The sequence below is a fragment of the Scardinius erythrophthalmus genome (genome assembly GCF_964197995.2).
Source record: "Scardinius erythrophthalmus genome assembly, chromosome: 2".
Classification (NCBI taxonomy): Eukaryota; Metazoa; Chordata; class Actinopteri; order Cypriniformes; family Leuciscidae; genus Scardinius; species Scardinius erythrophthalmus.
The window spans coordinates 49,743,088-49,763,136 of record NC_138222.1 but is presented as its reverse complement, the minus strand read 5'-3'; the positions used below and the strand labels follow the sequence as shown (position 1 = coordinate 49,763,136).

The window sequence follows — 20,049 nt, the reverse complement described above, 5'->3', positions numbered from 1 at the left end:
CAGTTTTCTGCACTAAAGCAAACCAGTGTTTCCATGTTAACTCAATAATGCATACTTGCTACATATGCTACACACAATAATGCTACACACACACACACACACACACACACACACACACACAAATGTTTTAGTGATATTGGTGTCACATTCACCTTCATCACATTCACCTTCTGTCTTCATCACATTCACTATCTGTCGTCATCACCTGCACCTGCTCCTCATCACCCTCCTCATCATCACCTGCTCCTCATCATCATAACCGTCACCTGTTGTCCTTGTCTTGATCTGTGTATTTAAGTTCCCCTCTCATCCATTATCATTGTCGGTTATTGTTTGTGCACTAGCACTCTGTTATGTTTGTTTTCATGTTGGAAAATAAAACCTTTGTTATATTTGTACCACACACACACACACACACACACACACACACACACACACACACACACACACCATCATTTATCATGATTTACCATGGCTGATACCAATACCAATATGAGAAAATGACTATTTTAAACAGCGGGGGGCAGTAAAATACCACTTATTGGCTTAACATGCCATTAATTCATATCATTTTCACCTTTTTAACTGTTATAGAGGCAAATTTTGTCCGATCTGTCTGAAAATTTTCATGCTTGTTCAGGGTGATATTTCACACGTTCTGACTTGTTTTTAAGAAGGTCTGAGCATTGATTAAAGAGATATAGGCTTTCGGGGACACTTGGTAAAGGCCAGATTTTGAAGTGAACCTATTATAGCTATCCAAATGAAGTAGTTCAACTTTTTCTGACAATTATTGATCTAGTGAGTCCAGAGAATTGTATTGCACTAGTTTTGAACATTATGATATGAAAATTATATGATCAGAGATGGAAAAGACCATTTACAGCCAATACAGGCAGTTTACCATAGGAAATATATGATTTTAAAGCTTTTTAACAGTTATAGCGCCACCTATCGTCCGATCTCCATAGAATTTTTCATGCTTGTTAATGATGTTATGTCACATATGCTGACCACTTTTTGTGAAGTTCTGAGTTTTTATTTAGGATTTATAGGCTTTTTAATGTATTTTGACACGCCCATTTTATAAATGACCCTATTAGAGCCATCCAAATGCAAAAGTTCAACTTTTTTTTGATAGTTTTTGATCTAGAGAGTCCAGAGAATTGTCCTAGACTGGTCTGGTTCCGATCGGGCGAAAAACCTAGGACTAGTTCGCAAAAGTAGGTTTTTAACATGTTTGCGAATATTTAATGAACGGTTTGATTGACAGCAATGGTTCTTGAGGCAAAGTTGTTCAGGATGAGGAGATCTATCAAATGATATGCATATTGTGTGGATATTTGTAACACCACGTGATTACAGAGCCATAAAACTCGTTAGCGCCAACTAGTGGCCGATTTCTTTCAAAATTCTTACAGACCTCTAGGGCCTTGAGTCGAACATGCCCATCGAGTTTCGTTCCGATCGGCCTCCGTTAACCTTGTCTAATAGGTGCTCAAATTTCATTGGCCGATGGCGGCCATGTTTTTTGAGATACGCCAATGTCCTCATACACATACATGGCACCTTGGACCAAGACACTGCATACCAATTTTCAAGTCAATCGGACTAACGGTCAGGTGGTTATAGCCTGTTTTATGTTTTTTTCATGTTATAGCGCCACCATGTGGCCAATCGCCGCGGTTTTTTTACTGTGACCTCAGATTGACCTCTTACACATGTGTACCAAGTTTGGTGAAGATACCTCATTTACTTCTGGAGTTATAGCCATTTTAGTAAAATAGGCCCTGCCCACGACGTACGTTTTGGCGCCCCTTAGCGTCCGTGAATCGAAATTTCAACTTTTTTTCGATAGTTTTTGATATTCAGACTCAAGAGAACATTTCGCCACTGGATTGGTTCCGATCGGGCGAAAAACCTAGGACTAGTTCGCAAAAGTAGGTTTTTGACAAAATTCAAAATGACGGAAAATCTATCATGGCGGAAATGAAATCGGAGATATACGTTTTGTTCGTCAGGCGTCCAGCTTTCCAATGATATAAGACACTTGAGTCTACGACATACGGTCTAGTAGTTATGAGCAGTTTTGCGCTTTTGGTTGCTATAGCGCCACCTATGGGCCAATCGGGGTCATACTTTTATAGGTTCTCCCCAAATTGAGGACTACCATTTGGCCAAGTTTCAAGGTTCCAGCTCTTACGGTTTGGTCTGCACGATGCGTTTAAGGGGAAAATAATAATAATAATAATAATAATTAAAGCTGCAAGCAGCATTTAGCGGGGTTCAAGCATTTAGGGTCTTTAAGCACATAAGGCAGTTTAGTGAGTTGTCTGAGTTTTTGTTTAGGATTTACAGGCTTTTGAGTGTTTTTTGCCATACCCATTTTCTAAATGATCCTGTTATGGCTACCCAATGGGTAAAGTTAAAGTTTTTTATATAATTAATAATCTAGAGCTTCCAGAGAATTGTACTGCACTGGTATATTTCCGATCGGGCGAAAACCTAGGACTAGTTTGCAAAAGTAGGTTTTTAACATAATCGCAAGTATTTAATGAACAAATTGATTGACAGTAGTAGTTCTTGAGGCAAAGTTGTTCAGTATGAGGAGATCTATCAAATGATATGCATCACGTGATTACATAGCCGTAAAACCTGTTAGCGTCAACTAGTGGCTGATTTTTCAAAATTCTTACAGACCTCTAGGGCCACGAATCGAACATGCCCACCGAGTTTCGTTCTGATCGGCCTCCGTTAAGAGTAAACTAACAGCTTTGAATTAAAATGGTGAGGTATCCTGTTGTAAACATCAACCATGCCTGTTGACAGTTCTCTTTTGTGGGAAGGGAATGAAAAGTTCTCAAATCCGCAGCACAGCCTCAGACATAACATTTATATCCATGATCTGCCATTTTCACTATTGTCCTTGCTTGCTTCTTCACAATACCTGCAGATCTTCTGATGATTCGGCTGTGCAGGTCCACATTAACACTGCCTGGCCTGTTATGGTGGGATTCACTCATTTTTCAGCGGTCTTTTGCAAACAAGAGATTTACACATGAAGGAGGAAACAATGGTGTTTGAGGCTCACGGTATGTCAGTTCCATGTCCAGAACTCTTATCATTCAACTATGCCAAGATAAATACAGTTTTCAATTGTATGGCACCTTTAAAATAGATGATTAGTAATATAATGCTTACTTGGAGTCTGAAATGGCTTTAACAAAAGAAGAAAAATATTCTTAGATTTCTGTTCATTCTAATCATGTACAAATAAAGTAGCACAATAAGATTACATTTATTTGAATGCATTAGTGAGTGTGTGATTGTGCTGTGTGTGCAGCGTGTCAATACTAAAAGTGAAGGTTTAGTTGATATCTTTGGTGATAATATCTGTAGTAATCATAAAAAAACAATTAAGAAATAAAGAATTAAAATTACAAATAATATTCTATTAAGATATGAGTTACAATAACATGATTTGCAATAGTAATAATATCAATAATATATGCACAATACACACAGATTAGACTATCAGGTCTGTGTTTTACAAAAACATTAGTATTGCAGCCAATGTGAGTCTGTGGGATTTATAAACAGACAAAATATTATTTGAAATGTTATTTTAATGATTTTATTAAGTTTAAACAATATTTCAAATGGAAAATATTGAAAAATTTCAAAAAAAAATGAAAAATAATATTTTAGTGAGCAGAATGAACCAATGAGTGTTCTTCTTCTGGTGGTTAAAATGTAAATGAAAACAATAATACTTAAACAATAATACTTAATACACTAACCATGCTTGAACACACACATGCACACACATTTTGTTGTAGATGTAGATATTTAAAATAAAAGATAGGTAACAAAATGATAATTGCAAATCTCCTCTGTATAACACCATTTTCAGATTTCAAATTAATTACTGAGAGGCAGAATTGTTCAAACTGAGAACTCAGTAAAAATGAAGTGATAAACTTTGACAAAACATGACTGTGTTATAATAGGTGATTTTCATGCAAGTAATTTTATATAGTCCAAAAACTAATGCAAAAGCACAGATGAAAATATTTTATTAAGTAGAATGTCCTGCTTCCATAGTAGAAGACCACTAATTGACTCACTTTCATTTGAAAGACTTTTTTATCCACCAGTAAAACAAAGCAGTTTCTCCATGTTCTTTCCATTAAGCATGCTTACACACACAGACACACACACAGACACAAACACATCCACACACACACACACACACACACACACACACACACACACACACACACACACACACACACACACACACACAAAGACAAATATGTTTTCAATGTTTTTAGGATGTGATATTGTGAAAATATCTTCATCTCCTCATCTTGAACAACTTTGCCTCAAGAATCACTAATGTCAATCAAACCGTTCATAATCATAATAAAAAAATAAAATATATACAAATATCATAATAAAAAAAAAAAACATCATAATAAAAAAGATTGCTTCTTAAAGCATTTGTTTATTTCCCAATACTGAAGCGAATTAAAAGATCATGCGTAATCCTGCTGCTCCCTCTAGTGGACAACAGTGGTATTATAGCTTACATTTTACAGTTGAAGTGTTTGAATGAATGAATGGGAATTTGTTTTTTTACTTATATCTCAGGAACCAAAAGGCGAAAAATTCTGAAACTCAGAGCATAGATAGTGCTTGAGGAGCCCTGTTGAATGAGACCATCAAGGTGTTTTTGGGCGATTGGGGCTGGGAGTTATGACTGTTATAAGGCATATCTGTTCGGGCTATTATCTCTGGAATGCCCAGGGCAAATAACACCACATTTGAATCGAAGCTAGCCAAGGACGCGCCCTTTCCAACGAGCTCTCACACAATGTTCGGGGTGGTCTGGGTCGGGAGTAATGGCCGTTCAAAATCGGGGGTCCCGCGGATTCGCGATGCGCGGGGGGCGCGCTCCCGAGGCCCGCGACGACACGTTTCGATCAAGAGCCCGGAGAGGTCCTCACCATCAAAATTTGAGCGCGCAACGACTTTCCGTTTTCGAGTTATGAATGAATTTGTATTCGGGGGCGTGGCTTAAATGCCGTTATACTTTCGTTTCATTTCATTCATTTACTTTCGTCCATTTCCATATCTCAGTGTAACACAATTGTCAATAGTAATACTCAATAGATGAGTTTTGACAAAATGTGATTGTAAATGTTAAAATAATGATTTTATAAAGTCTAAATATGAATTTTATAACAATATTAGGGAGTAGTATGATGAAATGACAGTAGGGGGCAGTAAAATACCACTTATTGGCTTAATATGTCATTATATTCATATAAAATCACCTTTTGAAGAAGTTAAACTTTTTTTCTGATAATTATTGATCTAGAGAGTTCAGAGAATTGTGCTGCACTGGTTTTGAACATTATGATATGAACATTATATGATAAAAGATAGAAGACACCATTTACAGCAAATACAGGCAATTTACCATAGGAAATATATGGTTTTAAAGCGTTTTAACAGTTATAGCGCCAACTATGGTCCGCTCTCCATAAAATTTTCCATGCTTCTTAAGCAGGTTATGACACATATGCTCATCAATTTTCGTGAAGTTCTGAGTTTTCGTTTAGGATTTATAGGCTTTTGAGTGCATTTTACCACGCCCATTTTCTAAATGACCCTGTTAGCCATGCGAAAAATGCAAAAGTTCAACTTTTTTTTGATAATTATTGACCTAGAGAGTCCATAGAATTGTCCTAGACTGGTTTGGTTCCGATCGGGCGAAAAACCTAGGACTAGTTCGCAAAAGTAGGTTTTTAACATAATTACGAATATTTAATGAACGGTTTGATTGACAGCAATGGTTCTTGAGGCAAAGTTGTTCAACAAGAGGAGATCTATCAAATGGTATCCATTTTGTGACAATAAGTGTAACACCACGTGATTACAGAGCCATAAATCTCGTTAGCGCCAACTAGTGGCCGATTTCTTTCAAAACTCTTACAGACCTCTAGGGCCATGAGTAGAACATGCCCACCGAGTTTCGTTCCGATCGGCCTCCGTTAACCTTGTCTAATAGGTGCTCAAACTTCATTGGCCGATGGCGGCCATGTTTTTTTAGATACGCCAATGTCCTCATACACATACATGACACCTTGGACCAAGACACGGCATACCAATTTTCAAGTCAATCGGACTAACGGTCAGGTGGTTAAAGCCTGTTTTATGTTTTTTTCATATTATAGCGCCACCATGTGGCAAATCGCCGCGATTTTTTTACTGTTACCTCATATTGAGCTCATACATATGTGTACCGAGTTTGGTGAAGATACCTCATTTACTTCTGGAGTTATAGCCATTTTAGTAAAATAGGCCCCTCCCACAACGTACGTTTTGGCGCCCCTTAGCGTCCGTGAATCGAAATTTCGACTTTTTTTCGATAATTATTGATCTTCAGTTTCTAGAGAACATTTCTGCACTGGTTTGGTTCCGATCGGGCGAAAAACCAGGGACTAGTTCGCAAAAGTAGGTTTTTGACAAAATTCAAAATGGCGGAAAATCTATCATGGCGGAAATGAAATCGGAGATATACGTTTTGTTCGTCAGGCGTCCAGCTTTCCAATGATATAAGACACTTGAGTCTACGACATACGGTCTAGGAGTTCTGAGCAGTTTCGCGCTTTTGGTTGCTATAGCGCCACCTATGGGCCAATCGGGGTCATAATTTGATAACCTCTCCTCGATTTTTGTACTACCATCTGGCAAAGTTTCAAGGTTCCAGCTCTTACGGTTTGGGCTGCACGATGCGTTTTACGGCAGAAGAAAAATAATAATAAAAATCAGGACAATTACAATAGGGTTTCAGCACTTCGTGCTTGAACCCCTAATAATAATAAAAATCAGTACAATTACAATAGGGTTTCAGCACTTCGTGCTTGAACCCCTAATAAAAATCAGTACAATTACAATAGGGTTTCAGCACTTTGTGCTTGAACCCCTAAAAATATTCAAATAGAAAACAGATCTTTTAAATTGTAATTATATTTCACAATATTACTGTATTTTACTGTATTTTTGATCAAATAATGCAGCCTTAGAAAGCGTACAGACTTCTTTCAAAAACATTAAAAAACCAACCCCAAACTTTTGAGCATTAGTGTGTATTTCATTTAATACTAAAAAAATCAAAATAAAAAGAACAGAACAGGGCTTAAAAAAACAAACAAACAAACAAATCAATCGGTTTACTCAAAGCAGATTCAGTATTTTAACATTTCTGTTCTTGTGTTCCCTCAGTTAGATTAGAAAAAATACCGGTTATTAACATTATTTTTGTTACTTTCCCCCCCCCCTATACTTTATACCAGGGTTCCTCAAATCTGGTCCCAGAGGGCCACTGCCCTGCAGAGTTTATTTCCAGCCCTAATCAAACACAACTAAACCAGCTAATCCGGGTCTTCAGAGTTACTAGAAAATTGCAGATAGGTGAGTGGTCAAACAGTGGCCCTCCAGGGCCGGATTTGAGGAACCCTGCTTTATACAAAAGCTTGAATAGAACTTCATACTAAAAAGAGCTTGTGACTAAACTTCGTAACTCCAGTAGATCCTCAAATTGATCCCCAAAACCTCATACAGTAGCTCCACCCGCCTCCATTTAGAATGAAGTGCTGCACACATTTTGGAAAAGGTCTCTGGTTCTTTGCAGTCCAAGGGTAAATAAAGAACTGGTTGTTTGAATAAGTACAGTGTTTTCTTTACTAAAAAAACACAACGTTTGTAAAGGCTAGCGTTTTATGTATTTGAGTAGAAAAGAGAGTCTTAGTCTGGTATTTGCCATCATAGCCAATACAGCCTGTGAATAGCACTTTTTGGCCAAATGTAAACGACAGGAAAAACTGAACGCCTACATAGCTACAATAAACATTGTAACCTGCAAGTTGATGAAAACATGATGCTGTGCACTTACTGCCTCAGATGCGGCCATTCTAATGTCTGACAAATCTCTGACATTCTCTGGTGATAAAACTTCATTCGAGCTTGGTTTTGGTCAATTGTTAATAATAATATAATGACACCTGCAAGTGTGTGACCATACATAAAGCTACAATACTAACTTTGACAACCACTTTACCTCCAAAAATCAGAGGGGGTTCATTAGTTTGAATCGGCATGACACTTCTGGTCTCACTCCTACAACCCCTTAACAACGGTTTCCTGGGCAACACACTTTCACCCCAGTACAGTAGAGTGTCCTTAGTGTCTCCCATCTGTCTGTAAATTGGCCTCCTCTGAAAGAAAGGCTCACTTAAGACTTTCAGATGAGACAAACCTTTGACATGCATTGTTGAAGAGTTGTGATTTTCTGCATGAATGTGGGTAGATAATCATTGGCTATTTACTTATTGCCCTTTCCAGTTGAGAAATTCTCTTGGGGATCCTTGAAGACTTTGCTAATCAGGACTAAAACAGCAAGTTAAGACGACATCTAGTTATAAGTAATGAGTTATGAAGAGAGTTTTACCTCCTATTATTAAGGAACAATGTTGACCATGAAGCAACAACTATTTCATAAACGTGTCTAGAAGTTTCCAAAAACAGGCACAGCAAATCTCGTGTCAGCTTTCTCAGGCCAGAATCTTATTTTCAGCTTGTGTTGAAAACCTAAAGCTTTTTTATTCGTCACAGAGAACGAAATGCCCTTAAAAAACCCAAAGCAGCACACATTATTTAAAAGTGAAACATAAAAAATTACTTTAGAAACAGATTATCTCATCTGTTATTGTGTGCAAATGTAAATGCTGATGCAACACTTCTCGCAGGCAATGACACTTCTCGTTCAGCACTTAGTAAGTAATTACCACATAAAAGAAACAAGCAGATCACCATTAAAAATGGGAGCCATTTTAGATGAGACTGCATGCCGGTCTGTTGTAGATAAATGTTCATCTGCTATCAGTTTTGTGAATATAACCAGCAAAACTGCCACGCTCAGACAGGCTAAGAAAATGAGACCGGCTTCAGTGTCGGGTTATTTTATGCGTACAGAGGATATGTTTAGTCTCAAGTGAATAACACTTCCACCACATGTGACGACTTACACTGACAAGGTCTCTGCAATGACTCTTTCTGCAAGTTTCATTCCTTTGTGAGTTAATTAGCACTGATATAATTAGTCTGAGATCTCCCTCATTCTCTTTTTCATAGCAGTAATTATTATTTTTGGGGCTTTAACCTGCTAGATATAATCACACAGCTGTGCTGACCATAACAGTCACACGGCATCGCAGAAAGACAGCTGGGCAGCAGGCGTATACATTAACAACTTAAGGCCACGGCTGAAATGGAATTTAATGAAACCTTTAAGAGAATTGGAAACTTTCCTGATCAGCTTATAATACTCACGAGAATAACTGCAAAGAGTAATAAGAAATGAACCCCCCAGAGGGATTGTGGGTAACAGCCGGCACTGACCTCCTCCGCAGTGCACGCTGCAGTCCTCCCAGCTGCTGTGAGTCCACAGGTGCATGTGCTCTGGCTCCTTTACTGAATCGCTGCTGTTCTCCTGCGAATGGTTCAGGGCAACCGTGTACTCATAGTGGATCCCGTACGTTTGATCGTGGAACAGCAGAACCTGGGAGAAAAATGAGATGAAGAGCATTCAGGCTTTTACATTCAGTTTGGTCCAAGGTAATACTTTTAATCAGCAAAGATGCTTTAAGTTGATGAAAAATGATATTAAAGAGATTTATAATGTTACAAAAGGTTTCTGTTTCAATTAAATAAATGCTGTTGAACTTTCTATTCATCAAAGAAATCTGAAAAACAAAATGTATCAGTTACCACAAAGAATTAGGCATAGGCAGCAAAACGTCTTTCTTTAGCAGCAAATCAGCATATTAGAATGATTTTTGAAGGATCATGTGGGTGAAAACTAGAGTAATGATGCTGAAAATTCAGCAAGTGTAAGTCTCATTTCTTGGTTTCATGTTGAAAGGATGTTTGTTGTGAATATTTAGATCTGGTGACTTTGCATTGCACTGAATGCACATTGATGTGAGGCTTGGATGCAGTTGCTCGGCCATGGAAACCCATTCCATGAAGCTCTTTACGCACTGTTCTTGAGCTAATCTGAAGGCCACACTAAGTTTGGAGGTCTGTAGCTATTGACTCTGCAGAAAGTTGGTGACTTCTGCGCACTGTGTGCCTCAGCATGCGCTGACCCAGCTCTGTGATTTTATGTGGCCTACCACTTCGTGGCTGAGTTGCTGTTGTTCCCAATTGCTTCCACTTTGTTATAATACCACTAACAGTTGACCGTGGAATATTTAGAAGTGAGGAAATTTCACGAATGGACTTATTGCACAGGTGGCAACCTATCACGGTACCACGCTTTAATTCACTGATCTCCTGAGAGAGCGACCCATTCTTTCACAAATGTTTGTAGAAGCAGTCTACATTTGCCTAGTCGCTTGATTTTATACAACTGTGGCCATGGAAGTGATTGGAACACCTGAATTCAATGATTTGGAGGGGTGTCCCAATACTTTTGGCAATATAGTGTATGTGGCCGGTTGCATTAACTGCTTAGACTAGTCTTACAAGGTTGTCAATTCTTTTCTTCAAGAAGGGTAACTTCTTAAATTCAGTTAAATAAAATAAAAAGGCAGATTGGTCTAAGTTGAATCTGAAAAGGGACACTTTGTTAACTGCAAGTTGGTCCGACTAGTTATTACGACAAAGTCTTAAAGGAATAGTTGACTTAAAAATGAAAACTCTCATAATTTACTCACCCTCAAGTTGTTTTAAACCATTTTTAAGAGAACTATTCAATTAACATAGTTTATGCAATTGGGCCATGAATCCCACAAACCACCTTCAGGATCAAGTGGAAAACAACTGCTGTTAATTAAAAGCATTAGAAGGTGTCTGCATACTCTTGGCCAAATAGTACATCTCTTAGAGGCCTGTGAACAAGCACAAGGTCTGATTTTAAATGGCTACCAAAATGCCATGAGGAAAGAGAGATCACTTCCATTCATTCCCATAATCATTTCCAGGGACAAGACTAGACTCTGGCCTCAAGCACACTTTATCACAAGATTCATCTCATGGCCATTTTCCTCACTTACTGTGCAGACAGTGGAGGTTAACAGCCTCTCAAAAAGAGCCGTCTTCCTATCAGCCAGTTGCTAATGACATGAAAGAAACTACACACAAAAGAACACATCCAAACAGGTAGAAGTATATTCAAAAGTCCCAACAAGCCCGCCAACAGCAGATGCACAAAATACAGTGAGTAAATATCATGAAAACATGTCCAAGTCACATTTCACCCCACAATCACAAGTAAAATCACACATTTTATGCAATGTGTCCATTTAAATCGGCATACAACAAATACAAATGCAAAATTTACTCAATAATGTCAAATGTAAAAAAAGAAAATCGCATTGGTCAAAAATGGCCAAAAAAGTCTTTATTTTCCTTATGCAAAATATGTAATTCTTTCTTTTCTCCTTTGGAATTGAGTACATATGACTTTGACAAGTTTTGTGAGATTCAACTTCAAATCACTGCATTAAACAGTTAAAAGAAAGGAATTATGTTTTAATTACATACCACCACATGCCACTGAAACGTCATGGTGAGGTCTGTAAGTGAATATTCACACTCAGTTCAAGATTGGCCCAAAGGCCTAAATGCTCATATGGTTTATCCGGCCCTGGGAACACAACAGATTCTTCTCACCTAATTTGGAGTATTTTGCATCTATTTAGTTATTCAAAGTCAAACAAAACGCCTCGATCAGAAGCTCCAAAGCTGACCAGAGGCACATTAGAAATTTAGCTCAAATATTCTAAATGGGTCTGAAAACACTTTGACCGTTTGAAGTGGAGCATCTGTGCGCCAGGGGACGTCTGTGAGGAAAGCATTTTCTAAAGTCTGCTTCACTGCTTCATTATACTAATTAGAGATCTCTCTCAAGACACCTTCTAGCTCTCCGGACTAAACAAACCTTTTTGCTTTAAACTCTTGGTGACTGTGAGGGAATGGAGATTACAAGTCTATTCTCTTCATCATAAAGAGCTTCGAGGATATATTAACTGAACCAACGTGCTTGAATTAGAGGATTAGAGGACTTGGTTTCATTCGATAATGAGCAGTAATTTGCTAATCTATAAATATAGCCGCAAGCAGCAATAATCGGGGTCCAAACATAAATGATAGTTTGGATTTGATGAAGCAAGTTGGAAATACATGCTGGTGTCAAAAGGAACTCACTTGTGAGGAAATCACTTAATTTCAGGCTGCAAAAATTATTTTAATAATTTAATATATTTCTGTCTGTGGGATGGACTCCCAATCGGTTTGAGGAATAGATGAATGAATTGATGGACATAACAAATAAAATGGTCTTGGAAATGGACAACAATATAATTAATCATGTCTGTTTACTTGACATATATTTTCAACATTATTAGGATATATAAATGTCACGTGTCAGTAACAGAAGAGAGGACAATATGATGCTTAAAAATGCAGCAGTTTTTCTTTTACTCAACATAAAAAAAATATCTAAACATATCTAACAAATATCTAAACATTCTTAAATCAAGATATATTAATGCATATACTTGAGAGCAAAAAGATAAGATATATAAATTTGTTTTCCTTCTGAATTTAAGTTTAAGTTTATTTCTCTGGTCCCATTGGCATATATTTTTTTAATCTTGACTTTTCCTGAGTCATTTTGCTTTTCAAGTAAGTGTATCCTGATTTAATAATGTTTAGATATTTGTAATGGAAAACCAGACAAATATACTGAAGAAGAAAATCATTTTCTGCAGTGTTCCTTGAATCCAATGCAAGTTGCTTTAGATAAAAGCGTCTTCCAAATGCACAAATGTAAATGCGTACAATATGAGTAGTGGATACAGAGGGCCCTATTTTAACGATCTGAAACGCAAGTGTCAAAGCGCAAAGCGCAAGTAACTTTGTGGGCGGGTCTCGGCGCTGTTGCTATTTTCCTGGCGGGATAAATGACTCTTGCGCCCGGCGCAAATCTAAAAGGGGTTGGTCTGAAGTAGCTTCATCATTCATAGGTGTGGTTTGGGTGTAACGTGAAATAAACCAATCAGAGCGTCATCTCACATTCCCTTTAAGAGCAGACGCGCTTGTTCTAAAGCGGATTCCTATTTTAACGGCGGATTTGCCAGGCGCGCGCCAGGAGCGGTTCACAGCCGAGGAGACCAGCGTTCTCGTCAGGGACGTTGGGGATGGAGAAACACACCCAAATTAACTTCGGTTAAACAGGCGTATGATAATTTGGGTAAATGTGTAAGCTAGATGTATGCTTTTATAATAAACTATCTATCTATCTATCTATCTATCTATCTATCTATCTATCTATCTATCTATCTATCTATCTATCTATCTATCTATCTATCTATCTATCTATCTATCTATCTATCTATCTATCTATATCTATCTATCTATCTATCTATATCTATCTATCTATCTATCTATCTATCTATCTATCTATCTATCTATCTATCTATCTATCTATCTATCTATCTATCTATCTATCTATCTATCTATCTATCTATCGTAATAATGTATGATTTGCAAAAATGAGAACTGCTGCTTCTGTGTAGATGAGAGAATCAAAGTGTATGTTGTGCACACGCTACATTGATTATGGTCAAGCATGCGCCCTTAAAATAGCATATGAATAACATATGCGCAACGCGCCACTGACTTTAAACTGTTTTTTTTTTCTGTCAGTGGCGCAATTGTTTTCTAAACCTGTAAAATAGCACGAGGGAACGTTTGCGCCGGAACACGCCTCCTCTTTGCGCTGAACCGCCCCGGGGAGCGCAAGTGTATTTCTTAGTTAACCGACGTGCCTCTGTGGAGGGAAAAGTCCACTTTGCGCGGGTGCAAAATAGGAATGATACATGCATCGCTGTACAAAGTAAATTGTGCTGGGTGCAAGATAGGGCCCAGAAAGTTATTGTTTGGGTGAGATTAAAATGAAAAAGTAATTACTAAAATACTCACTAAATTAATAAATAAAATAATTACTAATGATTACTATTAACATTTTGAATTACTTTTATAATAATTACACAAAAGAAACCAAACCAAAAGACCTTGGTTTGGAGAAATGTGTAAAATTGCTAGAAATGTGTCTCAAGATATATGTGTTTCCTGTATTTCTTTCCGCTGTGCTGCATTGAGCTGTTTTTGCGTTGTGATGATGAAATCATTGCAAGTCTGTGTAGACACATGGTGTGGAAAAGCAGCTCTAGACATCAATGAGGGTGAAGACTTCAGGTTTAGCTGTGGCTCCATCCCAAAAACATCTGCATTATTGCTTTCAAAACATTTTGCGGGATATGTTTTCCATTTGATTTATGTATTTGCTTTGGATTAGCCAGGCTGCCATGTTTTCCAAATATAAATTCACATGTTGTGCTAATCATGAAGTCGTTCATGATGAAGACAAATATGCTTTAATTATATTTTAAATCAACTAGAAACATGTAGAACATGGCAGTTACAGTCAGCATGAAATCAAAATTGCCCCCATTTATTTTCTTAAAGTGACAATTCAGCCAAAAATGAAAAATTCTGTCATTATTTACTCACCCTCATGTTGTTCCAAACCCATATGCTGTTATTTTTTCCATGGAACACAAAAGGGGACATTTTTTTTTATTAAGCTTCACGCAGCTCTTTCCATATAGAGATCATAGTGACCATCTGACACTCAACAAAATACAAGTTTGGAACAACCCTTGTGAAAAAGAAGTGCACTTCAGTATACTTAAAAAAAAATTACTTATTATTGAAATAATATTTTAAAATAATATACTTCAGTGATAACTAAATGTAAAGTTTTCGGAAATGTAATTGCATGCTAACTGAATTTAAATGATTGAAATTAAATGATACAATGAAATAAATAATATATTATAGTTTACATTTAAATGAAATGCAAATCTGAACTTTAAAGTGCTTTGTTGACCCGCTTAAGTACATCTTTATACGTAGTTTCATAATTGCTTCTATAATTAAAACAATGATTTAAAATTCACAGACAGGGTTTAGATTAAGCCAGGATTAGCCCTTAGTTCAATTAGGACATTTAAGTAGCTTTTTTAAACGTGCCTTAGAAAAAAAAACACATTACTGGTGTGCATCTTGAGACAAAACAATGGCACTGACATATTTTAAGAGATGTCACTGCAAGTTGCTTTCAGTTAAGACAACTCAAACATGCATTTTAATCTGGGACTAGCTTAAACCTCGTCTGTGAAACCGGGGGGTTCATTTGACATACAAAGTGTCTTAAAAATACATCTGCAGTTTCAGTTTTAAAAAAAGATATACCTTTTAAGATTTAAAATACACTAGAAGTGTACATTAAACACAGTTAAGTGCACTTCTTTTTCATAGGGGTTACTAAACTTTTCTAAAACTTATTCCTTATCAGTTGAATTGAGACCCGAAATACTCTTTTGACTTTGATTTTACAAAACAAGTTTCATACATCAATCGATTCTGTTAAATGTGTATTATTTTTGTGTATACTCACAATAAAAACAAAGTGTTGTGCTTTTTGCCAAATAAAGAAAAATAAACACGAGGCGAGTTCTGCCTTCTCTCTGCCAGTGTAGTCCATTCTGAAACGCGTCCGAAAATGAACAATAACTCAGCGAATACTCAGTCAAACAGGCATACAGACGCACAGACATGAAACTTGAATTATCTTCTTTTAAATGAAGTAATTTATATAAAAAACAAATATTCTTGTGAAATCTGTATTAAAAGAGAGCGATTCCAGTCGAGCTAATTACAGCTGATTCAGATGTAATGTGACTCCGCCCACGGAGAGCGCACGCTATTCAAACGCAAATGTCTGAGGCAATCCGCACAATCCTGTGAACGCCCTCATATCAGCTCGAGAAAACACACAAGTTTATTCAGATCATTACTTGTTTACACCATCTTGCAGCTGTGAGGAATAATAATAATAATGGAAAATGTCCCTCAGAAGTGCGGGTATATCGAGGAGCGAGCTGAGGAATACTAGTAAGTTTTTTCCTTCTCACGTGAATTTCTTCACGTGGGTTTCTGTTTATGAATGAATGAATGGCAGAGATGCGCGCTGTTTACCACAGCTGGCAAAGACAGTTTAAATTTAAATCGCGTGTGTGAATGAATGATGATGTTTCAGCAAACTGTATTGCTATACTGAGATGAGTAAAAATCGACTGGAATATTTTGAAATAAAATGTAGGCTATTTGTATAAGCAACGTATTAAACTGCAAATTAACAATATGCCCTAATATTTCATGAAAACAACGTTACAGTCAGGTGAAATATGAAAGTAATGAATACATAGATAAAATGTAGGCCTATAATCATTTTTTTTTTTTTACAAAGAAAGAGTACACTTGAAATATTGTTGAAATTGTAATTATTGTTGTAATTGTAACCTTTTTAATAAAATAGCAAAACATATTTACAAGATAGATGTAAGCAAAATCTTAAATGTTCAATATAAGTCTTCTTCTAAATATATCTTTTGTCCTTGCATTGTGGCTCAGTCAGTGTCACACCTGAATGAATGGCTAATTATGCAGAGTCATTATGCAGAGTGGGTGGGACATCTAAGGTGTAAACCACTCCTCGTTCACGCCCCCTCGCATATTGGCTTTCCAAGCAAAACCTGTTTTACATCAATTTAAATCAATGTATGGTTTTATGTGAACGATAAAGCAAGACTATTTTCACATAATTTTGAAGAAAAAACACTAGGTGATGACATCCATTAGTCAAAAGACTTATTGACACATATTTACTATGTGTTTTGTGGCCTTATTTCAGAAATTTTAGTTTTTAGTTTTTTCAATAACCATGCATAAACATTATTCTCTCAAAAATGAAAAGATGTACATACACGTGGCTCACATATTATTGTAGCCCTGTTTGTGCTTTATAGATTGAATTTACACCTTTGCCATTAATATGTTTATAAGCAACTGAAAAAAGCACAAATGTCAGGGCATGTCAGAACATCTCAAGGGCCCCAAAAACAGCCCAGACCCCAGAGGGTTAATAATCATGTGATTACAGAAACAAAATGAGTAGTGAATGGCATTTTACACTGAGTTTAAAAGCACACTGCATCATGAAACGTGTGAAAGATGGTAAAGAGCTAAGAAAGAGAAAGGTGGATGTTATGACCTAATGTTTTTACCATGAGATGGAGTGGAGTCTTAGTGGGTCCCTTGGCAGACATCTTTTCCCACAGTCCTCTCCTCACATAGCGGACTGTGGTGCCAGCAAGCTCAAACTCCCCTGGCAGCTCGATTTTCCAGTCATTGTTTATGGATCGCTTGCTGGAGTCCTTCAGAGCTGCACCAGACAAACAGGAACAAATATATCTAATTCACATTACACAAGCATCATTCCATCAAATTGCTCTCTTTTGTAAAATAAAACAAAATAATTGTGTACATATTGACATGAGGTAGACCTGAGTGAGTAGCTAATTTCAAAAAGACTATATTCCTAAAATGCATGAGAATCTTTTTGTGTATAGTACCATATTCATTTTAGTATTTACAGTACATACTGTATGATGATTATATTGCATGTCATTAAAAAACATTATTTATGTACAGTCACATGCATTACATTTTAATGTGACTTAATACATTTCAATGTGGGATGCACAATATTTAGCTGATCTTTAGTTTCTTAATTTAAATGTTTGTTCAAATTAAATTGATATTGGATTTTTGTTTAAGGCATATTTTCAGTTTTAAAAGAGAACCTATTACACTTTTTTGAAACTTTCTTTGTGCAATGTTGCGGTTTTGAGTAAAAAGGTCTGCAAAGTTACAAAGCACACAATCACACCCAAAAGGGAGTTATTCTCTATAACAGTAGACACTGTTTCAAAACCTGAACTCCCTGAAACGCCTTGAATATAGTCTTGAGTGTTCTTTCAGGAACAAACACGTCACAATATTACTTATTTAAATAACTCTTGCCCAAGATATATGCAAAAAAAAGGGACGAGGCCTGGTTGAGTTGCATTAGTGTGTTGAAACTTGTGGTTATGGTGAGGGACGTGACATTCAAAGCAGTTGATGAATCACAACACTCTGGTCCAGCCAACCAATCGGAGCACATCGCGTGTTTCAGAAGGAGAGCTTAGGAACTAAACAGGGGTGAATTTCCTGTACAACAACATAACTCACTGCTTGACCTTCATAGTAAGATGCATCGTTGTAGAAAATGACTAGCTAGTCACAACCGGTCGCACCTCTGTCATTTACTTACTTTAGTTACACCATGTGGTGAAATAACTTCTACTAATTAACCGATTCGAGATCGGTTAATGTATTTGTGTAATTAATGCATTTACTATTAGTATGGTAATTTACATAAACAACAGAAAGCCGTTCATTTTTAATCACGTTAACATGCAGTAATTGTTGTACACTTTACTCCCTTATATATATATATATATATATATATATATATATATATATATATATATATATATATATATATATATTACAGTGAGGCAAATAAGTATTTGAACACCCTGCTATTTTGCAAGTTCTCCCACTTAGAAATCATGGAGGGGTCTGAAATTATCATCGTAGGTGCATGTCCACTTTGAGAGACATAATCTAAAAAAAAAATCCAGAAATCACAATGTATGATTTTTTAACTATTTATTTGTATGATACAGCTGCAAATAAGTATTTGAGCCACTACAGAGCCACTCCTTGGTTATCCTGGCTGTGTGCTTCGGGTCATTGTCATGTTGGAAGACCCAGCCTCGACCCATCTTCAATGCTCTAACTGAGGGAAGGAGGTTGTTCCCCAAAATCTCGCAATACATGGGCCCGGTCATCCTCTCCTTAATACAGTGCAGTCGCCTTGTCCCATGTGCAGAAAAACACCCCCAAAGCATGATGCTACCACCCCCATGCTTCACAGTAGGGATGGTGTTCTTGGGATGGTACTCATCATTCTTCTTCCTCCAAACATGTTTAGTGGAATTATGACCAAAAAGTTCTATTTTGGTCTCATCTGACCACATGACTTTCTCCCATGACTTCTCTGGATCATCCAAATGGTTATTGGCAAACTTAATACGGGCCTTGACATGTGCTGGTTTAAGCAGGGGAACCTTCCGTGCCATGCATGATTTCAAACCATGACGCCTTAGTGTATTACCAAAAGTAACCTTGGAAACGGTGGTCCCAGCTCTTTTCAGGTCATTGACGAGCTCCTCCCGTGTAGTTCTGGGCTGATTTCTCACCTTTCTTAGGATCATTGAGACCCCAAGAGGTGAGATCTTGCATGGAGCCCCAGTCCGAGGGAGATTGACAGTCATGTTTAGCTTCTTCCATTTTCTAATGATTGCTCCAACAGTGGACCTTTTTTCACCAAGCTGCTTGGCAATTTCCCCGTAGCCCTTTCCAGCCTTGTGGAGGTGTACAATTTTGTCTCTAGTGTCTTTGGACAGCTCTTTGGTCTTGGCCATGTTAGTAGTTGGATTCTTACTGATTGTATGGGGTGGACAGGTGTCTTTATGCAGCTAACGACCTCAAACAGGTGCATCTAATTTAGGATAATAAATGGAGTGGAGGTGGACATTTTAAAGGCAGACTAACAGGTCTTTGAGGGTCAGAATTGTAGCTGATAGACAGGTGTTCAAATACTTATTTGCAGCTGTATCATACAAATAAATAGTTAAAAAATCATATATTGTGATTTCTGCATTTTTTTATTTTAGATTATGTCTCTCACAGTGGACATACACCTACGATGACAATTTCAGACCCCTCCATGATTTCCAAGTGGGAGAACTTGCAAAATAGCAGGGTGTTCAAATACTTATTTTCCTCACTGTATGCGGTTCATTCAGTCATTAACTTTCTCCATGGAACGTAACATTTTTCTGACATGCAGCTGTAACGAACTGTCTTGGTTCCCTGTCGTTTTGTCTTATTTAA

The 20,049-nt window shown here is 37.1% G+C and overlaps 2 protein-coding genes across 2 annotated transcripts in view; one reads left to right on the top strand and one right to left on the bottom strand.

Annotated features, from left to right (window-relative positions):
* The window catches only part of LOC308687382 (uncharacterized protein), a 439,906-nt gene that overhangs the window by 85,482 nt on the left and 334,375 nt on the right, over positions 1-20,049 (top strand). The window lies entirely within an intron of this gene.
* adamts17 (ADAM metallopeptidase with thrombospondin type 1 motif, 17) overlaps positions 1-20,049 on the bottom strand; it is a 163,754-nt gene that overhangs the window by 45,448 nt on the left and 98,257 nt on the right. The window contains exons 17-18 of the mRNA XM_081359916.1: positions 17,268-17,425; positions 9,469-9,628 (exon numbers count right to left, since the gene is read on the bottom strand). Of these exons, the coding sequence (XP_081216042.1) occupies positions 9,469-9,628; positions 17,268-17,425 (318 nt within the window). The remainder of the gene's footprint in view (positions 1-9,468; positions 9,629-17,267; positions 17,426-20,049) is intronic.